Source organism: Leptonychotes weddellii, chromosome 4 (genome assembly GCF_054177405.1).
Source record: "Leptonychotes weddellii isolate Sample4059 chromosome 4, ASM5417740v2, whole genome shotgun sequence".
In the NCBI taxonomy this organism is placed as follows: domain Eukaryota; kingdom Metazoa; phylum Chordata; class Mammalia; order Carnivora; family Phocidae; genus Leptonychotes; species Leptonychotes weddellii.
In genome coordinates, this window is record NC_138372.1 from 826,106 (window position 1) to 852,300 (window position 26,195).

Below are 26,195 nucleotides of genomic sequence, written 5' to 3' on the forward strand. Positions count from 1 at the left end.
ACGATCACAGAGTGCAATGCGTGATCCCAGACGGGGTCCTTTTGCTTTTGCGACTTTATGGGATCCACTGCCAAAACATGCTTAACTGGGGCCGAGGACCAGTGGTGGTGACACGTCCATGTGACCGTCCTGTCTTTGATGGCCATCCTGCGGTCACGTGGGAGAACGTCCCTGCACAGTGTGGCGCAGTCAGAATGCATCACGTAAGCGATTTATTCCCAAATGCTTCAGGAAAAGAAGATTTTTGGTGCTGAACTTGGAACTTTTATGTAAACTTGGGGTTGTTTCAAAAATTAAAAAAGAATATATACAGTACTATTCCATTTATACGAAGTTTAAAAACCAGCAAAACTTAATTATGTTGTTTAGGAATGCGTACACAGGTAGTACACCTAAAGAAAAGCAAGGAAATTAGAATCACAACAGCCAGTCCCGGGTCTTGGGGGTGAAGGAGGTTGGCCTGCAGCAAGGGAGGGGAGGGTTGACCTTTGCGGTGTTGACACGGTTCTATTTCTTGACTTGGGTAGTTGCTACTGATGTTCTTTTCTCTTTCTTTCTCTCTTTCTTGCTTTCTCTCTCTCTCTCTCTCTCTATTATTTTTTTCCCTTAAACCAACCTGTGCGCTGTGTGCGTGGATGCGCGCGCGTCTACCTGCAGGGCGTACCTGTGCGGGAACTCCTGGCGCCTGGCGGACCGGAGCGGGCCTGCTCAGTACCTGGCGCAGCACCTGGCTCAGCGCAGATGTTCAGCGAAGGCTGCGAGGAGAGGAGTAGCAGCTGATGGGAAAACACAGCACGGCCCCTCCACTGCCCAAACTGGGTTAACCCTTGAAAAACCCAATGGGGGCGCTTGGGTGGCTCAGTCGGTTAAGCGTCTGCCTTCCGCTCAGGTCATGGTCCCGGGTCCTGCGACCCGGCCCCGCATTGGGCTCCCTGCCCAGTGGGGAGCCTGCTTCTCTCTCTCCCTCTGCTGCTCCCCCCCGCCGCTCGTTCTCTCTCTCTCTAATAAATAAAATCTTTAAAAAAGTAAACTTAAAAAAGAAAGAAAAGCCCAGTGGGGAGGACTTGGGGAGGACTTGGGGCGCCCTTCCTCCCATGGGCCCACCAGCCGGGCTCCCCCCAGCCGGCGTGCGGAGCCGGCGCACGACCCCGAGGGGCGGCCGCCCCAGGGCGGGGACCCCGAAACCCACCGGGGGCGAGACCCACTGCAGCAGGTGCCTGCCTGGCAGAACCTGGGCGGAGCGCGGGTGAGCCGGGCCGGGGGCTCCGGGGCGGACGGACCCACCTCTCTGCGGGCCGCTGCGGGTCGCGGAGGCTCCTCCGGGGGCTCCCAGACGACGGCGTTGGCGGCGTTGGCGGCGGGCGGTTCCATGGCAACGGGCGGCTCCACGGGGCGGGGAAGCTCGCGCGCCGCACGCACCCCTGCTCGGGCGATGGTTCGGTCCGGCGCGCCCCCCGCGCAGGCTCAGTGCGGCCGGGCAGAGGGTCCCGGAGGGGATCCCGGGGCTCAGGGGACGCGGCAGCGCGCCGGTGTCGTCGCCGGGGGGGCTGGCCCAAGCAGGCTCAAGTTCAGATTGGTTGTCAACGCGAAAAAGTAGGTGTGCTCACATAAGGTCGGGATTTCCACTGCTGTTTGTAAGATAGGAGAGCGGGCACGACGTGCGGGCCGCGCTGGGAGGAGCGTCCCCTTCCTCCCCACCGGGGCCCGGTGTCGCCGTTATTCCGTAGCCCCTGCCCTCCTCTCTCATTAGGCGACCTCCCTGGCCGCGGAGGGTGAGTTTGCCGCGCAAACGTGGGGCTGTGACGAAGGGCCCCTCGCACCAGGCCACGCGGGGACACGGGGGTGCCCTTGCGGAGCGCAGCCCCTGCCCGCACGCTGCCTGCACCTGACCTGCAAGGTGGCTGGTCCTGCTGGCCCCGCGCTGGCTTTGACCCGTGCCTCCTGGGGCCACGGGAGGTCCAGGAAGTGCTTTGGCTTTGTGCCGGGCAGACCATCCTTCAGGATAGCCACCAAGCCTTGCAGAAAGCACAGCAAGGGTGGGAACCGTGCCGGCGAGCCGGTGAGAGCACGCACCTCCGCGGTCATCGAGGCTGGACCGGAGGAGCAGAACTAAGGGCCCGTATGAGCCCACGATAGCTTCTCTAACAGAAACTGTACTTCTCCGCTCGCACCCCACCCGCACACCAGGCTTCTTCCTTACCAGCTTTGCCTCTCTGGGCCTTTCCATATTAACCATCCATGCACTTTCACTACAGAAGGGAAGGCTAGCAGAGGCCTGCAAACAGCGCCTTGTCCACCAGGAACAGCCGTCCGGCGGAGCAGCTCTGAAGATACGAGGACTGTTCCTATGTTCTGCCTGGAGTGATCTTCAAAACCTATTGTTAAGAAAAAAGAAGTTGTGGAACAGTGTGTATGGTATCTTGCTAAGAAGGGGCAGGGGCAATAAGAACATACATGTGTATTTTCCTACATTAAAAAGTGACATAAAAATAGTTGCCAACCAGGGTCAGGAAGGTGAGTTGCATGGAGAAATTAGATTTCTCTAAATGTGCTTGTCCCTTGGGCTATGGAACTGTGTGAATACAGAGCCAAAAATAAATCCATTCCTAAAAATTGGAAACAAAATGAAAGCAACGAACCCAACTGCATGTCAGGTTGGTGGCTTAACCTTACAGAAAAGAATTCAAGTGACTTTAAAACTCAACAATTGGATTGTACTTAACTAGTAAGGGCAAAAAGAGCTGTAAAGCTCAAATTGTTTGCCGTAGTCCTGGTCTTAGTAGAAATGTTGCTATTGCCCTTCCGGAATTGCATGAAGTGAGGTATAGCAAATACATAGTACGGTAATATTAGGAACCAACATTTTCACCTTGAGAGAAGAGATAGAAATATAAAATAAGTTTAAAACCGTAATCTTGGGTGTAAATGGGAAATACTAGTATGAATTAATAGAATTTAAAAAAATGTATTTCTCGGGTGCCTGGGTGGCTCAGTCGGTTAAGCCTCGGACTCTTGTTTTCGGCTCGTCATGATCTCAGGGTTGTGAGATTGAACCCCGGTCCAGCTCCGTGCTGCACGTGGAGCCTGCTTAGAATTCTCTCTCTCCCTCTCCCTCTGCCCTTCTGCCCCTGCTTGCACGCACACTCTCTCTCTATAAGTAAATAAATAATAAAAAATTTATTTCTTAGCTCCGTCCACTGAAAAGGTCTAGAACTGTCCAATATGGTAGCCACTGGACGCATGTGGCTCTTTCAATTTAAAATTAATTAAAATTAAATACTTGAACAGGTATTTTTACACCAGTGTTCACAGCAGCATTATTCATAATAGACAAAAGGTGGAAACAACCCAAATGTCCATCAACGCAAGAATGGGTAAATAAAATGTGATCTATACATACAATAGAATATTATCCAGCCTCGGAAAGGAATGAAATTCTGACACATACTACAGCATGCATGAACCTTGAAGACATTGTGCTAAGTGAAATAAGCCAGACACAAAAGAACAAATATTGTTTGATTTCACTTATACGAGATACATAGTGTAGTCAAATTCATAGAGACAGAAAGTGGAATGGTGGTTGCTAGGAGCTGGGGGTGGGTGTGAAATGGGGAGTTAGTATTTAATGGGACAGTTTCAGTTTGGGAAGATGGAGGGATTTTGGAGATGGGTGGTGGTGATGGATGCAAACAACATGAATGTAGGTAATGTTGCTGAACTATACACTTAAAAATGGTTAAAATGAGGGGCACCTGGGTGGCTCAGTCGGTTAAGCATCTGCCTTCGGCTCAGGTCATGATCCCAGGGTCCTGGGATCAAGCCCCGCATCAGGCTCCCTGCTCACTGGGGAGTCTGCTTTTCCCTCTGCCTCTCCCCCTGCTTGTGCTCTCTCCTTCTCTCTCTCAAATAAATAAATAACACCTTTTTAAAAAATGGTTAAGATGGTAAAATTTATGCCATGTATATTTTACCACAATAAAGATGTATCAATTAAATAAAATTTAAAATTCCATTCCTTGGAGTGCCTGGCTGGCTTAGGATGTGGAGCATGCAACTCTTGGTCTTGGGGTTGTGAGTTCAAGCCCCAGATTGGGTGTGGAGCCTACTTTAAATAAATAAATTAGATTAAAAAAGTAAATAAGATAAAATTCCATTCCTTGGTTGCAGTAGCCACATTTCCAGTGTTCAGTAGCCCTGTGTGGCTAGTTGCTGCCATATTAGACAGCAGAGATATAAAAAGTGCCCATTTCTCTTGGGTTGCACTGGTCTAAAAACAATCACCAGTTCAGTAGCAGTGAGCACTCTTAGCTCCCAGCTCATTGTCCCTGCTGCCATTCCTACAAAAAGAAACCACAGCTTCTTAGAAAAATGACTGATTTCAGATCTGAGGCAGAAAACACACAAGATGATCTTGGAGCCTCTTCTCAACAGAAAGCAAGGAAATTATCAATGAGTCCAGCATTGTGTCAGAGGACTTGCTAGCCAATGTGGAGGTGCTCCTATTGGCCAAAGTAAGGACAATTTGAGTATCAAAAAAAAAAAAAAAAGTAAATACAGTGGATTGAAGCACAGCAAATACGTTAACATCCATGAGTTCATTAAAAATAAAATCCTCATTGATCACTTTTGAAGGATGCTAGAATACTACGTCACTATTCTGAAAACTGTTGCAGCTTCCGTGGAGAAGCTCTGCTCTGATCTCCCTTCAAGAAACGTTTTGCATTTAGCCGAGAGGAGTGCAGCAGTGCCATAGTTGAGCTGAGTTATCTTTCGGGGTAGTTCCTGGTCAATGATTGAGCATGGCAGGGGCTCTAGGTGGATCATACCCACCAGCCCTAGGATTCCTCTAATGGACAATCTCTGCTCCAGAGTTCCTCCACCCCCTTCTCTTGGGTTGGCCAAAACTTTGTCAGATTTGCATTAGAGTTAGGTTCTCCCTGCCCAATTCTGCTTCTCCCCACTGTCCATCCACAGGCTTCAGATCAGTATTGCAGTCTGTGGGTTTCCTCAGCCCAATTTCACTTCATGCCCACCCCCATCTTTCAGAGGCATGAGCCCCCAGTAAATCTCTTGTATTTTGAATGTCATTTCATAGTCTGCTTACTGGAGGACACAAATTAACAGTTGGTAGCAGGAATGGTCTTAGACAGTAGATGGTAAGAGGGGGATTTGTAATTAGATTGCTCACTGCCCAGCTGGCCATGAGTACCCCATCCTGCGTTGTATGTGGCAGCCCATTGATACAGTGTTCACCAATAATAAATCGGGAGAACAGTGGTTGGTACAGTGATTGATGAGAATGTGTGTTTGGGAGGATGAAGGAGATACATACAAGAACGGTACATCTCAGGGTCGTGAGATCGAGCCCTTTGTCAGGCTCTGTGCTCAATGCTGAGTCTGCTTGAGACTGTTTCTCCCTCTCCCTCTGCCCCTCCTGCTCACGCTCTTTCTCTCTCTCAAATAAATTAAAAAAATTTTTTTGTTTTAAAAAAAACAACAAAAAAAACAGTACAATGATCTCAGGCCCTACCACTCCTCATCAACTGCTGACCCAACAAGAAGAGAGGGACCCTGCAGGTGAATGTTACTTCACTACCCCAGCAGGAGGAAGAAAAGGCTTTCCTCATCTGCCCAGCAACAGTTCAGCCTAAGAGACCTCCACAACTTAGCCAATGAGAGACTGTCACAACTTAGCCAATGAGAGACAGCCACAACTTAGCCAATGAGAGACTGTCACAACTTAGCCAATGAGAGACAGGCACAACTTAGCCAATGAGAGACTGTCAGAACTTAGCCAGTGAGACACAGTCACAACTTAGCCAATGAGAGACAGCCACAACTTAGCCAATGAGAGACAGTCACAACTTAGCCAATGAGAGACAGCCACAACTCAGCCAATGAGAGACTGTCACAATTTAGCCAATGAGAGACTATAACAGCTCAGCCAATGAGAGACAGCCACAACTTAGCCAATGAGAGACAGCCAGACTGTCAGAGCCCAGCCAATGAGAAACTGTCACAGCCCAGCCAATGAGAGACAGCCTCAACTTAGCCAATGAGAGAGACAGTCACAACTTAGCCAATGAGAGACTGTCACAGTCCAACCAACGAGAAGACACTACACTTCGAACTCCTGGTTTGCTCCAATGGATTTTTTGCTTGAAACCACCTTTCCACTATAAAAAAGCCTTCCTTTCGTTTGGTCTCTGGAGTTACTGGTGGTTCTGCTGTGGATTGCTTGTGTGGGTTGCCATTCTCTTTGTTCCCAAATAAACGCATCTTTTGCTGGTAAAATAACTGGAAGTTTTATTTTTAAGGCTAACGGGCTATATGCCAAAGGAGCTGCAAGAATTAGCAGCATGTATCGGTTGTGGAATGGATTTGGAGGGTGCATGATCAAGGGGCCAAACATGAGCCTATAAAAGGGAGAGCTTGTTGACGTGGGGCATTCTCTCAGGATATGGATTTAATACCCTGGCAAGGACCCCAGAGGATGTGAAATTTGCTGCCAAAGTGGTTGAAAATCTTCCAAGCTTGATGAAAACGATAAGCCCACAGATCCAAGAAGCTCAACAAACCTCAAGCAGAACAAATATAGGAAAATCACAGCAAGGCACATAATAATCAAATTGGTGAGAATGAAAAATAAAGAAAAACTCTTTGAAACACTCAGAGAAAAGACACATTTCATACAGAGCAACAAAGAAATGTCAGTAATCTCTTTGAGAGAAACCGTTCAAACCAGAGACCATGGAGCAACAACTTGAAAACACTGAAAGAGAAAAAAGAAAAACAAAAGCCACTGATGATATGAACCTCTGTACTCAGAGAAAATAGCTTTAGAAAATGAAGGCAATTTTACAGTATGTTAATTATATCTCAGTAAAGTTGTTATTAAAAAATTTTTAGATGACGGCAAGCTTCTGCTTCTGACTGGGATGGAGTAACAGAGACAGATGTACTTTCCTGCCTGAAACAACTAAAAAACTGAACAAAATACACATATACAAAATGACACCAACTGTTAGGTTATTGGATACCAGGAAAGTAAGGACAATGATCCCTGAGAGATGGGAACAAATTAGATGAGCCCTCTGAGGATCCCAGCTTATTGCCTGGAGAGTGCTCCCAGGCCACTTCTCAGGGAAGGGGGACCCAGGAGGAACATGAGCCATAAAGGAAAATTGACAACATGGATTTCATCAAGATTGAGAACTTTGGCTCTTGAGGAGTGACTGACGGTGACAAAAAATGAATAGACAAGCCCCAGACTGGGAGAAAGGATTTGCAAAACATACATCCAATGAATGACTTCTATCTACACTACACAAAGAACTCTTACAACTCCAGAAGAAGGCCAACAATCTCATTTTAAAATATTGACAAAAGGGATGCCTGGGTGGCTCAGTTAGTTCAGTGTCCGACTGTCGGTTTCGGCTCGGGTCATGATCTCGGGGTCATGAGTTCAAGCCCCACATCAGGCTCCACACTTGGCCAGGAGTCTGTTTCAGATTTTTCCCTCTGCCCCTGCCCCCGCTCTCTCTCTCAAATAAATAAATGAATCTTTAAAAAAAAAAATATTGCCAAAAGATTTGAACAAGCACATAAAGAGATGCTCAGTGTCATAAACCATTAAGAAAATGCACATTAGGGGCGCCTGGGTGGCTCAGTCGTTAAGCGTCTGCCTTCAGCTCAGGTCATGATCCCAGGGTCCTGGGATCAAGCCCCACATCGGGCTCCCTGCTCAGCGGGAGGCCTGTTTCTCCCTCTCCCACTCCCCCGGCTTGTGTTCCCTCTCTCGCTGTGTCTGTCTCTGTCAAATAAATAAATAAAATCTTAAAAAAAAAAAAAAGAAAGAAAATGCACATTAAATCCACCATGAGATGTCTATGCATAGTTACAAAAATGGCCAAAATTAAAGACTTATAAGCAAGTGTTGATAAGGAGGCAGAGCAACTTAAAATCTCATTCATCGCTGGTGGGAATACAAAATAGAACAGCCACACTGGGATACAGATTGGTAGTTTCCTATAAACATACATTCCCCTTAAAATCCCATAATCCTACAACTAGGTATTTATTCAAGGAAAATGAAAACCCGTGTCCACACAAAGACTTGTACTTGAGTGTTCAAAGCAGCCCGATTCCTAATAGACAATAATTGGGTACAGCCCAAACATCCATCAGCAGGCGGGTTTGAGCAACTCGGGTATATTCATACAATGGAACGCTACTCAGCAATAAAAAACTTCCTATCCATGCCACCACGTGAATGAATCTCAAATGTATTATGCTAAGTGAAAGGAGTCTGACACAAGATTACTGTATTAGTTATTCATCACCGTGTAACAAATGGTTACGAGACATAGCAGATCAAAACAACACACTCACCTCACAGCTTTTGTGGGTCAGGGTCAGGTCCCCAGCTCCGCCTCTCGCAAAGCCGTAGCCAAGATATTGGCCAGGGCCACAGTCATCTTGAGGCTCAGCAGGGTCAGGCTGCACCCTCCAGCTCGCTCTGGCTGTGGTGGGCGTCAGCTCCTTGCTGTCTGTCAGACCAAGGGCCAGTCCCCAACTCCTTGCCTGGTGAGCCTCTTGCTACATCAGTTCTCAATATGGCAGCTGGCTCGTCAAGGTGAGCAAGTAGGTGCCAGCAAGACCTAAGTCACAGTCTTTTACAAGCTGACCCTGGATATGATGTCTTGTCACTTTTGAGGTATCATTGAAACAAGTCAGTAGGTCCAGATCCCATGTCAGGGAATGCCCAAAACCAGGAGGCAGGGGTCACTGGGAGCCATCGTAGAAGGCTGCCCACACCAACTTCACACTGTGGGATTCCATTTATATTATAGTTTAGAAAAGCAAAACTAAAGCGACAGGATGCAGATGCTCGAGGTTCCTAGGGACCAGGCCTGGGGAGGAGATTGACCACAAAGATGGTAGAAATGTGTATACCGGCTGTAACCCATGAAACCCATGAGATTGTATACTTAAAATTGGTGAACTCTATTGTATATAAATTATATGTCAACAAAGCTGATATAAAGTGAAATAAAATAAAACCTAGATCCAGACCACAACCTAAAAGGCCGTTCATGACCTGACCCGGACCCCACCTGCCTTACTCTGCTTCCCTCCCTCATTCCCTACGTCAGAGCGAGCTGGAGAGTGCAAGCCTGACCACACTGGCCTGGCTTTGCCTCTTTTTGAACTTGCTGGTTCGTCCCAGCCTCAGGACTTTTGCATTTTCTTTCTTTTAAAAAACATTTTTAAAAAATTTATTTTATTTTTTAAGATTTTATTTATTTATTTGACAGAGAGAGAGACAGCAAGAGAGGGAACACAAGTAGGGGGAGTGGGAGAGGGAGAAGCAGGCTTCCCGCAGAGCAGGGAGCCCGATGCCGGGCTCGATGCCAGGACCCTGGGATCATGACCTGAGCCGAAGGCAGATGCTTAACGACTGAGCCACCCAGGCGCCCCTTAAAATTTTTTAAAAATAATCTCCACACTCAACGTGGGGCTCAAACTCACAACCCGAAGACCAAGAGTCACATGCTCTTCTGACTGAGCCAGCCAGGTGCCCCAGGACCTTTGCACTTTCTGTTCTTTCTCTGAAACACTTACCTGGCTCTTGATGTGGCTGGCTTTTTCCCCAGGAGGGATAGGATATAATTCAAGTTTCAGCTCAAATATTACCTTATAGTAAGGTCTTTCCTGACTACCCTGTCTAAGCACCTCCCCCCACCCAGCACAATTACTCTATTATTTTTATCTTGCTTACATTCCTTCACAGCCTGTATTTCATCTGAAATGATGGTTCATTTACTCACTGATTGTCCATCTTCCCCTTTCTAGAAGGTGAGCTCAGTGGGGATGGGGACCTTTTATATTTTCTTCACACCCAATGTCTAGACCATTATTTGGCATGTAGTAGGATGAGTAATCCATTAATATTTGTTAAATGAATATTGATCTGTGTGGGGGCTTTTCTTGGGCAAGTTTAATAAAGGTAATCAAATGTCAAGTAGGAAAAAGGTCACTGTTTTTATTTGTCCAACATCCTGCCCAGAGGATCAGCATCGAGGACCAGAGAGAGAAGAGGGAACCCGGCGTCCTCCTGTCACAGAGTTTGGGGAGTAGCCTCATGCCGGCCGGTGGCGGAACCCCCTTTCCCCAGAGGCTCCCTGAGAGTTGATTCAGCCCCAGCTCTATCCAAAGTAGAATGTTTTCCTCATTTGACTGACAGCCTTTTTGTCAGGAATGTTAATTTGTGTTTACTGTTTTCTTTCACGTGAAAGAATTCAAATCACTACTTAACAAACATAAAATAGGAGAATAGAATTCTGGCTTCTCCACATTAAACATGACCAATTGTACTGGAATGTCTATTTGACTCGCGTAGAAACAACTCTCCGAGTGGCCAAGTCTGATGTTTATCGGTTCTCAGGGCCTGGATTCCTGAGAACAGTGTGGCAGTAAGCCTCACTTCCTGTGAGCCCGCCCTCGCCCTCCGTCTAAGTAGACAGACAACCTCGGCCCGCTGCAAGTGCTTTGCGTTTGATCCTTTCTGCCAAGTTCCCTCTGCTTCTCTCTCTTTTTTTTTTTTTAAAGATTTTATTTATTTACCTGACAGAGACAGCAAGAGAGGGAACACAAGCAGGGGGAGTGGGAGAGGGAGAAGCAGGCTTCCCGCCGAGCAGGAAGCCCGATGCGGGGCTCGATCCCAGGACCCCGGGATCATGACCCGAGCCGAAGGCAGACGCCCAACGACTGAGCCACCCAGGCGCCCCCCCTCTGCTTCTCAAATGAATGGATTCCATCTGAAAATCACAGCATTAATAATTACAGCCTAAGCTCAAGAAAATTCTTCCGTGTCACTGCCATTTCTCTCCCCAGGAAAATAATAAAGCAACCTCACAAATATATCAGGCAGGGATTTTAAATTTAGCTAGTGCTGCTTCCCCTCCCGGATCCCTATGACTCACCTCTACCTCCTGGGGCTCATCCTGCTGCTGGGATGGATGTGGGCCAGCTCCCCGCCCAAGCCTCGGACTTGGTGCCATCCCTTCCCATTTGCTGTGAGCACCGGGCAAAGCAATTACCCAAAAGGTAAATAATACAAAAAAAAGGCTGCAGGCTGATGATTTCAAGACTCTAACAGACCAGCAGAACATACTTTTCTAGTTTTTCCAGATGCATCTTCAGGCTGCCGAGCCTGGTCCCAGGGAAGTGCTGCCGGCGACTCCCAGGGTCTAACCAAGGGGGCAGAGTTTCCAAACTTTCCAGGGCCAAATGCATGATTGTCCTGCTCAGGGCCACAGGGGAAAGCATAAGCCTCCTTGCACTAAACAGGAGAAACTGCTGTCACTTCCCCAAGCTTGGAACCAGAGGACTCTGCACGGGTCCTGCCTAACGGAGAAGTCACCATGTCAAATAAGCCAATAGGGACGCCACGGACGAGTTAAGTCGTCGTAAGGGGACCAAATGCCTTAGGTTCGAAATTTGAGTTTCTTTCTCATCCTTATTCCCCTGGTCTGAAGGGTGGGTTCTCCCTCTTCCCTCAAAAAGTAACAGGCGTGGGATTAGCATGGGGAACAACCTACAATGTTTTCCAGAGAAGGGAGGTGGCTTGCCCCAAACCTCTGAGTGGGGGAGCATTTCCCAGATCCTCAAAAGGAGGGGAGAAGTGGGCCTGTTCCGTTTCACAGGCGCGGATGCTCCTGTATCCTGGGGCTCGCTCCAGCTCAGCCGGCGGCCAGCCACCCAGAACCAAGGGCCTGGTTTCCTGACCTTTGCTGGGGCCACCCAGAATCGGCTCTCTCTGTTCTGGGGCAGCTGGAGCTTGTCTGAACGGTGCCAAAGATGAAAAAGGGGACACTGCCTGGTTATGTCTAGAAGTGGCCACAAACTAATTTGAAAAACTTGAAGAAGGAATAATGAAAACTCCATTCTTCAGATCCAGACAAACCCATTAGGGACAATATAGATCTGAAACGGAGCTTGCAGATTCTGGGGAAGAAAGTAAAGCATCTCGACTACTGAAGGTCATGGAACATCCTGGCTATCCCGGCAGAAAACTTCACCAGGTGCGTGGATTGCAGGTCGGCTGTGTGAGCAGGTGACTTCTTCACCTCTTTGTCTCTTCGTGTTTTTTGAAACCGTGCTTGCCTCCAGGGCTTGAGGAAGAAGAGGCAAGTTGATGCCACCAAATAACCAGAGCTATGGCTAAGATACCTGTCCAGAATCCTTCTGCAGTGAAAGTTTAAGGTTAATTTTATGCCTCAGGTAATAAGAGGCAAGTGAAGAAAATAGCAGCAGACTCTGGTTTGCCCTGAACTAATTGAGTCAAGTGATTCGAGGTCAACGCTATTTCTCAGAGGCTGTCAGCACCTGGACCTTCTCAAATATTCAAAGGAGAGTGACAGTGAGCACAGCATGGCTGCCTGGACCAGCACAGAGATCAGAGCTTGGGACTGAAAGACGGAAGCTCCAGAGCAGTAAAGGGGCTGCTGACCATGCTCGTTTTGCTGGCTTTTGGAGATTCTGAGCCTGTGTATTTTCCTATATTTATTAAGCACCCATTATATGCTAGAGGCTTAGACATGAGGGACACTGAAGAAGCAGGCAGGCAAGACCCCTGTTCTAGCGGGGAATGATAACAATCCTGGTGGACACTCACGGCTCTCACTCTGTGCAGGGACAGGCTCAGGGCACTTGTTGAAGGATTAACTCCTCACTCTTCCAAAAACGTGTGCAGAAGGACCCACAGGAAAGAGGCCCTGAGGCCCTGAGACTTGTCCAGAGCACATGCACATACATGCAGTGTGGGAACACGCTGAGATCAGTGCTTCCATACCCAAAGGGGGCTGGGAGGACCCTCCAAAGGAGGCATTTACACTGACATCTGCCTGGCTTTCTTAGCACCCATTCCTGGCTTTAGGAAAGAAAGCTGGGAGCCAGCCCCATCCTTGGATACTTGGCATTCAAGATTGGGTTGGAAATTCCCAGCAGCAAAGCCCTTTCTAGCTGCCCCTGCTCTAGCCAACGTCTGCAGTCTTATAAGGGGGCTTAACCCACTCCAGAACAAGCTGGTCCATTTTTAGGTGTTTTCATGAGAATTCACTTTCTGTTGTCAGCTGATATCAAGTCCAGAAGTGAATAAATGAGACCAAACAAGGATAAAAGTGTTTTGAGGGAAACTGCGCAGAACTTTATATTGAAAAGAATTAAAATAGAAAACGCGCAAGGCCTTGACATCCTTAGATCTTCGTGGGGGTGCGGAGCTTGGATGTCATCGTTGTTACAGCCCAGCCATCCGCAGTGCCCTTCAAAGGGGTGTGGACAGGTGTGACAAAGCCTGATCAGGCCAGACGGAGAAGTCACTGCATCCCGTCACCAGGACCGCGGCCGGGGGAGCAGCGCCGAGGCCCACCGCCCTCCTCTCTCCCAGGCGGGCCTTTCGAGCGTGGGCAGAGCTGCTCTGCCCGGTGATCGCTCAGGCTCTGGCTCTGCTCTGCCGTAGGTGCGAGGGGTTTGGAAGGAGCTGCTGGGGGGTGGGGGGTCTCTCTCCCAGGAGCGGGTGAACGCTAGCCCCCTCCCCGCGCCGCGCTCCTCAACTGCCTAAACCAGGTGCCCGGGACCTGTGACCCCCACAAACAGCCCCGGGGACGAGGTCGCGGCGCCCGTCGGTCTGCAGGCGCCCGGCCGGGCAGAGGGAGGCGGCGTCCAGGCGGGTCGTGGGCCTGGGTCACCTCCCAGGCGGCAGTGCTGCGGTGGGGGAGAGCCGGACCCCCCGAGGGGGGCGCGGCTAGGCGGGGCGGGAGCTGGAGGCGGGGCGCTGCTGCGTGGTTCAGGGGCGGGGAGGAATCCGCGCGGCTCCGGAGTGCTGCGGGGCTCGGCGGCAGGTGGGGGCGGACGGGCGGGGCGGCTGGGGGGCGGCCCGGTTCGGGGCGGGGCGGGCTCCGGGTTCCGCGCTCCGTCCGCCCTCGCGCCCGCGCTGCGCGCCCTCCCGCTCCCGCCCAGCCTGTGCCGCTACCGCGGCCGCCGGAGAAGCAACTTCTCGAGCGCCCGCGCCCGGCGGGACCCCGGCGCCGCCCCCGGTCCAGCGCCGAGCGCCGAGGCCATGGACTCGCTGGCCGGGCTGCTGCCCCCGCTCCTGCTTCTCTGCGCGCAGCAGCACCGCGGCACCAGGTAAGCGAGCCGGCGTCCGCGTGCTCCCAGGGTCGCCCTCGGTGGGGAGCACCCTCGCTCTTCATCCCCACCCCCACCCCCTGTCTACGCCATCCCCCGTCTTCATCTCTCCCGCCGACTCCCGTCTTCATCCCCCCTGTCCACCCCCATCTTCCCGCTAGGACTCCCCCCCACCCCGTCTCCCCCGCGGGCGCTTCTCTCCAGACTCACCGCACTGCTGCCCTTGGGGCGCGGGCCGCGGCCACCCCAGCTCCTGCCGCCCCGGGTGCTGTCCGCCGTCCCGGTGCTGAACCGGCGCCGCTCGGCTAGACGAGGGCCTGGGAGACGCTCCCAATTCTCCCGGGTTCCCCGGGTTCGCTGGGGTCCTCGGCCCCAGAGGCACTTGGCCGGTCCCTGACTGCCTGGTGCCCTTCCAGGCGCGGGCTGAGCGCTCAGCTCGGCACGAGCGGCAGGCAGGCAGGAAGGAGCGATCCTGAGGACACGGGGGAGGAGGCTGCTCCTTTTCCCATGGGAGCAGAGCTACACAGACGAGCTTCCGCCGCAGCGAGCAGGGCTGGGGTGGACAAGATAAGGGTTGTGTGTGGTCGTCAGAAAGTTGGGGCCCAGGACGCTGTGGAATCTCCTTTCAGGGGCCGTTTCAAATGGAATCCACTGAACTCCAGAGTATGCAGGTGGGAAGGAGCCTGCTGCCTCTGGTGGGGGGTGGGGGGCGAGTAGGGGTGGGAGGTGAGGAAGTGAGGGGGTGGGGGACTGCAACGACAACTCAGGATTTCTAACTGTTGGGGGAGGGGAGGAAGGAAGAGGTTAAGAAGAAGGGTCCCCCTGGGCTGTGGCTTCCTCCCTTTGGCTTCAGGGACCAGTAGGGTCCCTGCTGGCTTGTCTCTTCTCTGGGGACTGGAAATGGGCTCCAGGTAGCCCGGCATCCCATGCACTTATCCTGGCCACCTTCCACGGGAGATGTGAAGGACCTTTTTGAAGATCATCTTGGTACAAGGGCTGCAGAAAACCAGAACAAGGACAGCATCCCTTCCCCGCCCCCCAGCATTCCAGACTTCTGGACCCTTGGAAACTGGAAAATGTTGAACATCAGCCTGTGTTTGGGCTGTAGGCACTCAGGCAGCACATATCAGGGAGGTGGGGGAGATGTGGTCAGACTTTCCTTGGTGGTGGTTGGGGGGCAGAACCAGGAAGCTCTGGGTCTGGCCACAGTGTGGCCATTGTGCCCAAGACCACAAGCAGCGTTGATGCGACCCCTGTGCTCGGGAGGGCTTTGTTCTTTTATCGAGCTCCATGGCCCCTTTCCCTCTTCTTACTTCAAGGTAACAGGAAGGGCAAAGCACTGGGGCGTGGCCATGGACGTATGTGCTAGAGGCCTGGGATCAGCTGTGGGCCCAGCACAGCCATGTAGCTGTGATTCTGAAGTCCCAGCTGCTCTGAACCCCAAAGTCTTAGCTCAAGTTTGACACCAAAGCTCATTTGGTGGCAAAGCCTGTTCTGCTCTTACATGAGTCTCATTCATCCTACTTTTGGGGCCTACTTAAACTTTCCTGCTGGGAAATTCTCCAGACACCCCCCCGCACCCCAAGTCCATATGTGCATTATATTGCCTTTCTAAAAGCAGAAACATTCTGCACTCTGACCCACATCTGGCTTGGGGTCTGGGTAATGGATGTGTCTGTTTGCCCGTGCAGGGAGGCTGGCAGGCTGCGGCCCCGGCCGGGAGGAAAGCCTCTGGGCTTTGTGGGCCTTGGTGGGCAACCTTCAGACAGCGCCGTGCTGTCAGTCTGGGGCCTCCTCTCCCACCAGCTTCTGTTTCCCTCCACACTAGAAGCCAGGGGGACAGCACCCTCCCTTCCCTCGGTCCTGGTCCTCACCCCTGGAGTGGTGTGGGAGGACAGGAGGTGCGGGCTCTGGCCGCCGCTGCTCAGGTCAGATCCTGGGCTTGCTGGTGGGAAGGCGTTGGTGGGAGAAGAAGGAAAGTGCTGTGCTGCGTCGGCGGGTGGGGCCAAAGCTGTGCCTTCCCCGAGCCCGAAGACCCACTCGTGCAGTGGGTGCCTGAGCTTGCCGGCCGCAGCCGCCTTGGCTGGCCCCCTCTGGGTTGCTGGCACCTCCACCTCCCTGGGGAAGCTCTGTCTGTAGCTCCCGCCTTGCCGGCTCACCGTGGGACTGTCGCCGTGTTCCTCTTCCCCCTGGTAACCGAGGTGCCAGTGCCGCTGTCGGGGACTGTGGGCTTGCGTGTGCACGGTGGAAGGATCCTCGGAGGGAAGAGGACCCCGCCGCCTTGCTCAGCGACACCCACCTTTCCTTTCTGTCTCCAGGGGCACAGACAAGTGACAGGGTGGGCTTGTTGCTCAAGGGGTCAGTCGAGGGAGGGAGGCCCAGTGGTGCCCGACAGCTAGGTGCCAGCCACAAGTGTTTTCATGGTGCCTGCTTCATCCCAGGAGTCTGGGCATGTGTCTCCAAGCTGCTCTGTCCGTCTACACAACAGGAGCCCCTGCCCTAGGCCATCGTTGGGCCCAAGGCCATCAGATGAAGCAGAACCTCTCTCCCAAGGTGCTGGTCAGAGTCCCCACAAGCTTACCCCATGCTGAGCAACCCCCACATGGAATGTGGACCCCTTCCCCCCCTTTAGCTGCCCACCTGAACCATGGGAGGAAAGCAAGGCCCTCCACGACCCAGGCTGGCATGCAGGGCATCTCCTTGGATGGCCCTTGACATCTCTTCACAGCTGGAAAAACAAGCAGCCCCTGTCCTAGGTGAGAAGTGAGATGGGGCCGGGAGCCTGTCCCCTCCGCGCCCCCTTAGGGTTGGCAAAAGCTGAGAAGTCCACTGGCATCCTTCCAGTTCAAGGCGAGCTTCATGACCAGGGGCTTCCCCACCGTCTTGACTTCGTGCCTGTGAGTGCGCATGGGACCCAGCCGAGGAAAGGTGCACCTGCCTGGGCCACCACCCTGAGGCCAGGCTTGGATGGTGTCTCCTGACAGCCTTGTTGCGGGCAGGCTAGCCGCTGCAGCAAGATGGCAGCCGGGCCAGTCCAAAAATAAAACCTAATACCAGTCCCTTTCCATCCGATCTTCAGGGTGACCTCCATTTGTGTTTTTAATTGGGCTTTACTTGGGGCCAGGACTTCGTTCAAGTCCTTCTCATACTTAGTTACCAAATCACCTGCCTTACCCTGCCCTAGACCAGGTCATTGCCTAGAGGGACCAAGGCGGTCCTTCGGGATAGGTCAGTGTTTGTGAGTTTCCTTCGCTAAGGAGCTCTTGGTTCAAATTCGACCTTCTTCAAAGGGTCCGTATATGAAACAGAAGAGGGGTTGTCCCAGGCAAGCTCTCCCGGTGTTCAGCGTTATTACAGAGTAACACAAGGGTGCTGTTCTTGAACGCCCTTCTGAATGCCCTCCTCGCTTCCTGCCCGACTGTGGACGGGCCCTGCCCTCTGGCTGGGGGGCGGGGTGTGTGCGTTTCCTGGGGCTGTTCTAACAAGTGACCTCAAACTGGGGTGCTTAAGACCAAAGACATTTATTCTTTCCCAGCTCTGGAGGCCGGAAGCCCGAGATCAAGTCTGAGGACAGGGCTGACTCCTTCTGGAGGGTTCTGAGGGAGGATCATTCCTGTGGTTCTCTGCAGCTTCGGGCGCTGCTAGGGTCCGTGGCATCCCTTGCCTTGTGGCTGCATCTCTCCGATCTCTGCCTCTGTTGTAACACGGGCTTCTCCCTGTGTGTCTGCTTTCTCTTCTTATAAGGACACCACTCATTGGGTTTAGGGCCACCCTAATCAAGCACGATATCATCTTAACTAATTACAGCCCAATTTCTGAGGTTCTGGGTGGACATGAGTTTTGGGCGATGCTGTTTACCCCAGGACAGGTAAGCACAAGCAGGGGTGGGCAGCCTTTGGCAGTCTGGTGTGTACCGGCCGTACCCATACGATGCGGCTCTGCCAGGGACAAACACGACCCGCACAGGCTGCCAATGGGACTCGCTTGCAACCCTTGGCATGGGCCCCCGCTGCTCTGGGGTCAGGCTAAGCCTCAGAAGCACAGGACAATTTGGGGATCTCTGGGGCCAGGACTGGGCCTGCCTGGAAAGGGACAGAGAGCAGGAGGTCGGCTACAGTGTCCCCATGGGCCCTTCACCTTGCCCTGGGTCAGGGCACCTTGCCCTCACCCATCCCCCCCCTCCCCGGCCCTCAGCTTCCTGGTCACACATCTCTTCTCTCAAGTCACCTCCTGCAGGACACTTTACCCTCAGAAGCTGAAAGGGAGGCCGTGTGCCCTTGTCAGGGTCCTCCGAGGTTATTCATCCAGAGTCTCCAGGGGTGGGGACTCTGCCTGACGCAGCAGGCTCGCTCAAGACCAGGTGGGCCGGAGGTAGTTGGGCAGAGAGGCTGGTGGGTGAGGCGGAAGAGTCCTGGGCCCTGCTCCTCCCTGGGGCTCCCTGGTTTTGGCAGGAGTTACTGGGATTGGCCAGGTCTAGCCTGGAGGGGCTCTCACAGTGGCTCAGGCCCAGCAGGGGACCTAGGCTCCATCCCTAGCACCTAGACTGTGACCAGTGGGCCTTTGTTTCCAGAGCAATGAACGATATTGGGGACTATGTCGGCTCCAACCTGGAGATATCCTGGCTTCCCAACCTGGATGGCTTGATGGAGGGCTATGCTCGCAACTTCCGGCCTGGCATTGGAGGTGAGGGCGGCCGGTGGGGGCACGGGTGGACCCCTGCATCCCACTGGGTGTGTGAGCCTTGCTGGCTCTGGGATGGCTCCCCTGAGGGGTGCATCTGCAGTCCCCAAGGGGTGAGTCAGGCTTCGACAGCTAGCCCCCTCAGGGAGACAGCTAGGAAGATGGATCTTCTAAGCATCTCATTGCAGACGCTCACCGCTACGGTCCTCCCTGCAAGACCCTGGCTGAGCCGAGTCCTGCCTGGCTGGGCTTTCGCTGGGTGGAGAGCCTGGCCTCAGCGCCTCCCTTGCAGGGCCCCCGGTGAACGTGGCCCTTGCCATCGAGGTAGCCAGCATCGACCATATCTCGGAGGTGAACATGGTAGGTGCCGGCCAGCCTCCGCTGCACCCCTGCCCGGCCCCCAGGGCAGGAGCAGGGCTGACGGCCGGCCCCGGCCCCACAGGAGTACACCATGACCGTGTTCCTGCACCAGAGCTGGACGGACAGCAGGCTGGCCTACAACCACACCAATGAGACTCTGGGCCTGGACAGCCGCTTCGTGGACAAGCTGTGGCTCCCGGACACCTTCATTGTGAACGCCAAGTCCGCCTGGTTCCACGACGTGACTGTGGAGAACAAGCTCATCCGGCTACAGCCCGACGGGGTGATCCTGTACAGCATCCGGTGAGCCCGGGACCAGCCTCGCCAGGAGGCTCTGCTGGGGGCTGGCGGGCCGTTGGCGGCCCCCGGCCTCCGGCACCGCTTCACACACAGCCGCTGCGCAGGTGGCCGCTGGAAGCCCGCAGGTGCAGCTTTTCGGCCGATGCGGTGCCTTCCTGTTTCTTATGCGGGGGTGAAATTCACATAACATAAAATTCACCATTTCAACGCGAATGATTCAGTGGCATTTAGTAGATTTGCAGTGTTGTGCAAACATCACCTCTATCTGATTCCGGAACGGCTCATTCCCCGAAAAGGAGACCCCGGGCCCATGAGCACTCACTCCCCCCTCCCCCCGCGCGCCCCGACTCGCTTTCTGCCCCTTCTGCACATTTCATGTCCGTTTGTGTCTGCCTTCCTTCCTTTAGCGGTGTTTCTGGGGTTACCCCTGTTGTGAGGTTTGTCAGGATTTTGTCCCTTCTGTGGCTGAGTGGCATTCCGTGGCCTGGTGCCCCCTCACGCACTCACGAGCTCTGGGTGGCTGCCACGTGCCGGCCGTCGTGGGTTGTGCTGCTGTGAACGTACATGTACACGCATTTGTTTGAACATGAGCTTCTGACGTGTGCCTTTTGAAAACAGCATTAGCTGCCAACATTTTAAAAACCGAGAGATTTATGTAAGAATCTACATTCTTCTGGAAAGTCAGAACATTTGGCAGCCCGGGCCTTCTCCCACACGGCCCGGTCAGTGGGGATGCCCAGAGGCTGTCCTTTAGCGCAGATCAGGTGCTCAGCTGGCACTTCCCTTCTAAGCCCCCAGCGTAGCCACACAGTCAAGCATTTTGAAGGACGAGGAAAGTGAACGAAGCCCAGCTGTGATTCCTGAAGAAAGACCCACAACTATCCACGGACCGTAGCTTTCCGTTCTCCCCCCGATGCCAGCACCTTGCCGACAGAGCCCGAGAGGCCGCTGGGCCGCCCTCGCTGGAGGTGGCCCCTCTGGGTGGGGGGCTGGGGCGTCTGTGCCTGTGGGGGCAGGAGGACCACAGCATCTCGGGCGCCGGCCTCACTCCCGGAGACCTCACCAGCATGTTGTCTGGGCAGAATCACCTCCACGGTGGCCTGCGACATGGACCTGGCCAAGTACCCCATGGACGAGCAGGAGTGTATGCTGCATCTGGAGAGTTGTGAGTGCCCTTCCGGGGGCCGGGACAGGGTGGCGCTCCGCTCGGGGCAGGCGGTGCTTGCGTCTCCGGTGGCTCTGCTGGGGGAACACAGGGGACTCACACTGTCGGGGAGCTTTGCAGCTGGCCTGGCTCGGGGACCGGGAAGCAACTGGGACAGGCCCCGTGCAGTCAGAGGCCTGGGCTGAAGAGAAGGAAGAGAGAGCTGGAAGCCCTGACCAGCCCGGCCCTCTTCCCAGGGGTCAGTGCCTTGCCTGGGACAGATGGGTGTGGAGCCCAGACGAGGCACGTATTTGTGTCATTCGGCCAGTGTGATAGCCCCTGTGGGTCACCTGCAGATGGTGACCTGCCCTTTGTCTAGCTCTTCTGGCCCTGTCCTCCTGCCTGGGGTGCTGGGCATGGCCGCAGGCCTTCTTGCTCCTGGCTAGGTCTTCCCGTGCTGTCCCCTGTCTCTGCCGTATCAGGCTCCCCATGTGGACAGGGTGCTCCTGCTGGGGGCTTCCAGGGGCTGGGGGACACCAGGCTCTGCTGCCCACCTGGGGCTCTCCTGCAGATGGCTACTCATCTGAGGACATCGTTTACTACTGGTCTGAGAACCAGGAGCAGATCCACGGGCTGAACAAGCTGCAGCTGGCTCAGTTCACCATCACCAGCTACCACTTCGCCACAGAGCTGATGAACTTCAAATCTGGTAACGCAGCTTCTCGCGGCCTCTTCCTATGAGCCTGGCTTGTGGTTTTCTGGCACTTTTAACTAAGCTGTTAGTCGACTCTGAGGACCCCCTGAGGAGGCAGCTGGAAAGCCACGGATGGGCACAGGCTGCACCGGACCCGGGGACTCAGGACGCCACAGTGCGGACGTGGGTCAGGCTTTCTCTGCCTCATTGCTCTGTCCTTTGCTGCTTCCCGGAGGCCAGCAGCGCTTGGGGTTTGGGGAACACGAGGGGCGAGGGCGTCAGGGGCCACGCCTCCTGGGGCTGCCTTGTCTCCTGCCCACACCTGCCCCTTCCCAGCTCCTACCGTGTGGTCACTGGTACCAGCGAGCCCCGCTGGCTCTTTCCTTTAGCTTGACTGTGCACCGAGGAGGGCCAGGAGAGGTGAGCCGGCCACACGGCGGGGAGAGTCCCCTGGCCCAGTGCAGCACTGGAACCTGTCCCCTCTCCTTCCTCTGGGTGGCCCTGCAGAGAGCCAGCCTCTCTCCCGGGACAAGGCCCAGGGCAGGGGAGACCTCTGGCCCATCGGGGTGTGTGGGGGAGGTGACGAAGGCAGGGCTCTGGGGTTCGCAGTGGCCCCCAGTGCCTGCCACGCCTTCCACTCCACCCGAGTGCCGCCGCGTGTGGGGGTCAGGTCCCAATCGGGAGCGTTTCCCCGGCAGCCGGTCAGTTCCCTCGGCTCAGCCTGCATTTCCACCTGCGGAGGAACCGGGGCGTCTACATCATCCAGTCCTACATGCCCTCCATCCTCCTGGTCGCCATGTCCTGGGTCTCCTTCTGGATCAGCCAGGCAGCAGTGCCGGCCAGGGTGTCTCTAGGTACGGGGCCCTGACCGTTCCTCGGAGGAGCTGGCGGAAGGGCGGGAGCCCAGAAGTAGGACCCAACCCTGCTAGCCACAAGCTCGGGTCTTGCCCCTCAGCCCCTTGCTCCCAGCTGTCCTGGGTCAGTGGCCAGCCGGGCCGGGCCAGGCCAGAGGAGCCTGACCTGCCCCTGGGCCAGGGGTAGGGGTGCGGGGGATGACAGGGGCCCCAGCAATGTCACCGCCCCTTCCCAGCAGGTATTACCACGGTGCTGACCATGACCACGCTGATGGTCAGCGCCCGCTCGTCGCTCCCACGGGCCTCGGCCATCAAGGCGCTGGATGTGTACTTCTGGATCTGCTACGTCTTTGTGTTTGCCGCGTTGGTGGAGTATGCCTTCGCCCACTTCAATGCTGACTACCGGAAGAAGCAGAAGGCCAAGGTCAAGGTCAAGGAGCAGAAAGCAGAGGTGAGGCTGAGCCTGCCGGCTCTCTGGTGTTCAGGATCAAGGACAGCCTCCCCCACCCCCTCCTGGTGCCCCCAAGCCCCACTCCCTCCACCCCCAACACAGAGGGGCAGCAGTGCTGGGGCCACTTTTCCTGGGACCCACTCAGGACCCTCTGCCCACTGCTCTGGGGAGGTCACCTGCAGCCCCCGGTGCATAAGAGCAGGCCCAGACTCTGGCCCGCCCTGCTGCTGGACGCGGGCCCAGGTTGGGGGTCCTGAGGTGGGGGGAGCCTGCCCTCGGCTCAGCCGTGTCTCCTACTCCCCCCCCCCACACCGTGCAGATGGATGTGAAGAACGCCATCGTGCTCTTCTCCCTGTCGGCTGCTGGTGCCACCCAGGAGCTGGCCGTGTCCCACCGGCACGGCCGCAGGCCTGGGAACCTCATGGGCTCCTATAGGTGTGTGGACATGGAGATGGGAGAGGCCAGGAAGCGGGGGGGGGCCCGCGCGGGGGGCCAAGGAGGCCTCCGTGCGCTTTTCAAGCCCATTGACGCAGACACCGTCGACATGTACGCCCGCGTGGTGTTCCCTGCGGCCTTCGTGGCCGTCAACGTCCTCTACTGGGCGGCCTACGCCATGTGAGGTGGAGGTGGGGCTTCGCCTGTCCCGGAGCCCCCAGCCCCTGGGAGAGAGGCTCTTGGGCTGATGTGCCTGCTCTGCCTGTTTCGAAGGGGGCCCGACAACAGGCCGCATAAAACAAGAGGAAAACGCTGGCCTCCCTAAGTACCCCAGGCTCTGTCCCCACCATCACCTGGAAGACCACCCTGGGGCTCTCCCGTGCACCTCTCCTGCAGACCCCTGGCCCGGCTCCTCCTGGGCGGCAGAGCCAGCCTGACCCGAGGCTGAGCCAGGCAGGCTCAGGGCCCTTGAGGAACTCTGCATTCGATTCAGAAAACAATCCTGACTCTAGGCATGTACTCTGTGGGCTTGGGACCAGGTCGTGGGAGGCCGGGCGTGGGCGGTGCTACCTTCTTGGTGAGATGGTGGAGAACGGCATCCATAGGCCGTGGGTCCCAGCATGAAATAAAACAAAGCCTTCGGCTGCTGGCTGTGTTCTCTGTCTCTGAGGCTGAGCTGCGGCTGCAACCTTGCTGACTAGAGAGTTGTCCTCGAGCTGTGGGCTCCCTGGGCTCAGGACAGAGGGGTTTGGAGCTGTCTCACAGGCGAGCCATGTGGCCACGTCCTTGGGCATCGGTGGGAGGGCGGAGGTGCAGGGACCTGGAGCTCGAGGAGTCACACCCCACCTTGGTCTCTTGGTCCCACGGCCAGGGTGCCACAATGCTGTCTTCTCGGATGTGGTGATGGGCAAAGGGAGGCCACTGAGTCCCCACAAATACCACTCAGCCCCTTCCCATCTCTGCAGCCACCACGGACGTGGGGTGACAAGGCTGCAGCAGGGTGACGGGGGTTGTTGGTCACCGGAGATCTGAATAAGGGGGTCCGGATTTTCCACGGCACCAAAGCAGAGCAAGTCATCACACTCAGAGGCAACCGGAGCTGGCAGTGAGAGAAGCTGTGGTCGCTGCAGAGTCCGGACAGCCGGCTCCCGTGGCCAAGGTCAGCCATGGGCATGCCGTGTTGTGGTCAAGGTGGCAGCCAGGCAACTGCCCAGCTGGCCCCGTGGTGCCCCTCCTGGTGCCCCCCCCCCCCGCAAGCCACCTCAAGGGGAGCATGATGGTGACTTTGCATGAATCAGACTCTGTGAATCAGGTGGCCCTGCCTTCTGCCTCCAGCAACACAACCTGCCCAGGGGTCTGCAGTGTCTCGAGGCCGTGGGGACAGGAGGCTAGAGGATCCTTACTCCCAAAGGGCTTAGCTGGCAGAGTGACCATCGAGTGTCCAGCACAGCCCTGCAGGGGAGCTGCTTCCCAGAAGACTCGGCCACCTCAAGGGCAAAGGAGGGCACTGGCCCTTCTGCGCAAACCACAGCCCAGGCTTATCACCCCTCCCCCTCTACTCCCCTCCCCTCCCCCTCCAACTCCTCCTCCCCCTCCTCCTCCCCCAACTTCCCCTCCCCCTCCAGCTCCACCTCCAGCTCCACCTCTACCTTCACCTACAGCTCCAGCTCCAGCAACTCCTCTAGCTCCAAGGCCCCTCACCTCCTAAAGACCCCTCCTGGTGCAAGGCTGCCACTTTGTCCCCTGCTCTCAAGGACTGGGCTGCAGAGCTTGGCAGTCATCCCAGTGGGCTGGGCCAAGGAGCAAGACCTTCAGGATCCAATGTGACCAGAAGCTGCAAATGGAGTGGGCCTGGGGGCCAGTGGAGAGCAGGTGGCTGATGAGCAGCTGAGCTTGGATCTGGGTCAGCTGGGGATCCGGGCCACCTCAGGACAGCAGGGGGTGTTGGGGGCAGCCAAGCCTGGCCAACTCCATAAACAAGGACAGCGATGCCCAAGGGCGGTGGCCCCTTTCTCCCTTGCCCCCTCGGCACCTTCTTGTCTGCATGATCCCATGCAGGGTCACTGCCCCCTCCTCCCTGGAACTTGGAGAACTGCCCGGGGTCTGGTGTCCCAGCCCCAGATGGTGCACTGAAGCTACCGGGCTGGGCTCAAGGCTGCCCGCCCTCCCCAACCCTGGAGGCAGCCAGGGTCCTGTCCCAAGTCCTGTGTTGCACCGAGGAAGGCCAGGGGTCAGCTCCATCCCTGGGGCTCCAGGCGATGTGCAAGTAAGTTCAAGGTTCGTGGAGCCGCTGAGCTTACCTGGGTGCAGGACCTTGCCCCACCCATGCCCGCCTGTCCCCACTTCCCTGCAGTTTGCCGACTGCCCTCTTTCTGCTGCACATAACCCACAAGGAGCTATTTAAAGCCGGCCTTTGTGACTGCCTGGGGCACCCACGCGGCGAGGCCCACCCGGGCAGGAGCCTTCGCCTGGTTCCGCAACCAGCAATCACTCCCTCCAGCCTGCAGGCTGCTATTTCTGCCCACATATTTACAGGGCCAGGAAAAAGGGACGGGAAGGGCTGGTGCTTTTTAAACGCTGAGTTCTATTCCGGTGGTGATGAGATGGGCAGATTGAAGGCCGGGGCGGATCAGGTTTGCAGCTGAGAGGGGCCAGCTTGGGAGGGAGATGTCAGCAGTTCCTGTGTCAGAGGCATCTGGGCCGGGTGTGTGTGTGGGGGGGCTGGGGGGGGCCTGCCTCCGGATGTGCCTCATTGCAGCAGGGACAGTTTTGGGGGGCTGGTGGCTTCCTGGTCTGTTGTCTCTGGCAGGGGCTGGAATGTACGTGGCCAATGCAGACTGTGAGATGCCTCCCTGAGAGCCGGGACAGCTCCTCCCCAAGTCTGGAGGGTCAAAGACCTTATTTCCAAATAAGGACTGGGTAGGCATGAATCTGGGGGGGACATTGTTTAACCCAGTATAGAGGGTGATATCTCAGAGGCAGGAGTGGAGGAAGAGGAAAAGCTGACAAGGTGCTTTACAACCTGGGGCACTTGGGTCCCAATCCCACTGCGGAGCCTCTGCCCAACATGTGGAATGCACCTCT

The 26,195-nt window shown here is 55.2% G+C and overlaps 2 protein-coding genes across 5 annotated transcripts in view; one reads left to right on the top strand and one right to left on the bottom strand.

Annotated features, from left to right (window-relative positions):
- CFAP74 (cilia and flagella associated protein 74) overlaps window positions 1-1,348 on the bottom strand; it is a 68,477-nt gene extending 67,129 nt beyond the window's left edge. Inside the window, exons 1-2 of the mRNA XM_081817311.1 lie at window positions 1,285-1,348; window positions 665-755 (exon numbers count right to left, since the gene is read on the bottom strand). The gene's annotated coding sequence lies outside the window, so the exon portion shown is untranslated. The remainder of the gene's footprint in view (window positions 1-664; window positions 756-1,284) is intronic.
- Window positions 1,349-14,063: 12,715 nt separating this feature from the next.
- Window positions 14,064-23,753, top strand: GABRD (gamma-aminobutyric acid type A receptor subunit delta). Of its 4 annotated transcripts, none has more exons than XM_031023265.2 (9): window positions 14,064-14,193; window positions 18,764-18,876; window positions 19,166-19,233; window positions 19,316-19,536; window positions 20,616-20,698; window positions 21,249-21,386; window positions 22,070-22,225; window positions 22,462-22,676; window positions 22,996-23,753. In XM_031023265.2, exons 1-9 carry the CDS (start codon window positions 14,126-14,128, stop codon window positions 23,293-23,295), a joined length of 1,362 nt encoding a protein of 453 aa, XP_030879125.1. In that variant the 5' UTR covers window positions 14,064-14,125; the 3' UTR covers window positions 23,296-23,753. The 4 variants fall into 4 exon arrangements, with proteins under 4 accessions (XP_030879125.1, XP_006752114.1, XP_081673439.1 ...); XM_006752051.3 differs by having other exon boundaries at window positions 14,065-14,193; window positions 22,465-22,676; XM_081817313.1 differs by lacking the exon at window positions 14,064-14,193 and adding an exon at window positions 14,721-14,864.
- The last annotated feature ends 2,442 nt before the right edge of the window (window positions 23,754-26,195 follow it).

Excerpts from the sequence above, each read along its gene's own strand:
- GABRD (XM_031023265.2), top strand. The coding sequence starts at position 14,126 with ATGGACTCGCTGGCCGGGCTGCTGCCCCCGCTCCTGCTTCTCTGCGCG. Across the intron at positions 19,537-20,615 it reads GTGATCCTGTACAGCATCCG|AATCACCTCCACGGTGGCCT; the intron begins GTGAGCCCGGGA and ends TTGTCTGGGCAG. Across the intron at positions 20,699-21,248 it reads TATGCTGCATCTGGAGAGTT|ATGGCTACTCATCTGAGGAC; the intron begins GTGAGTGCCCTT and ends GCTCTCCTGCAG.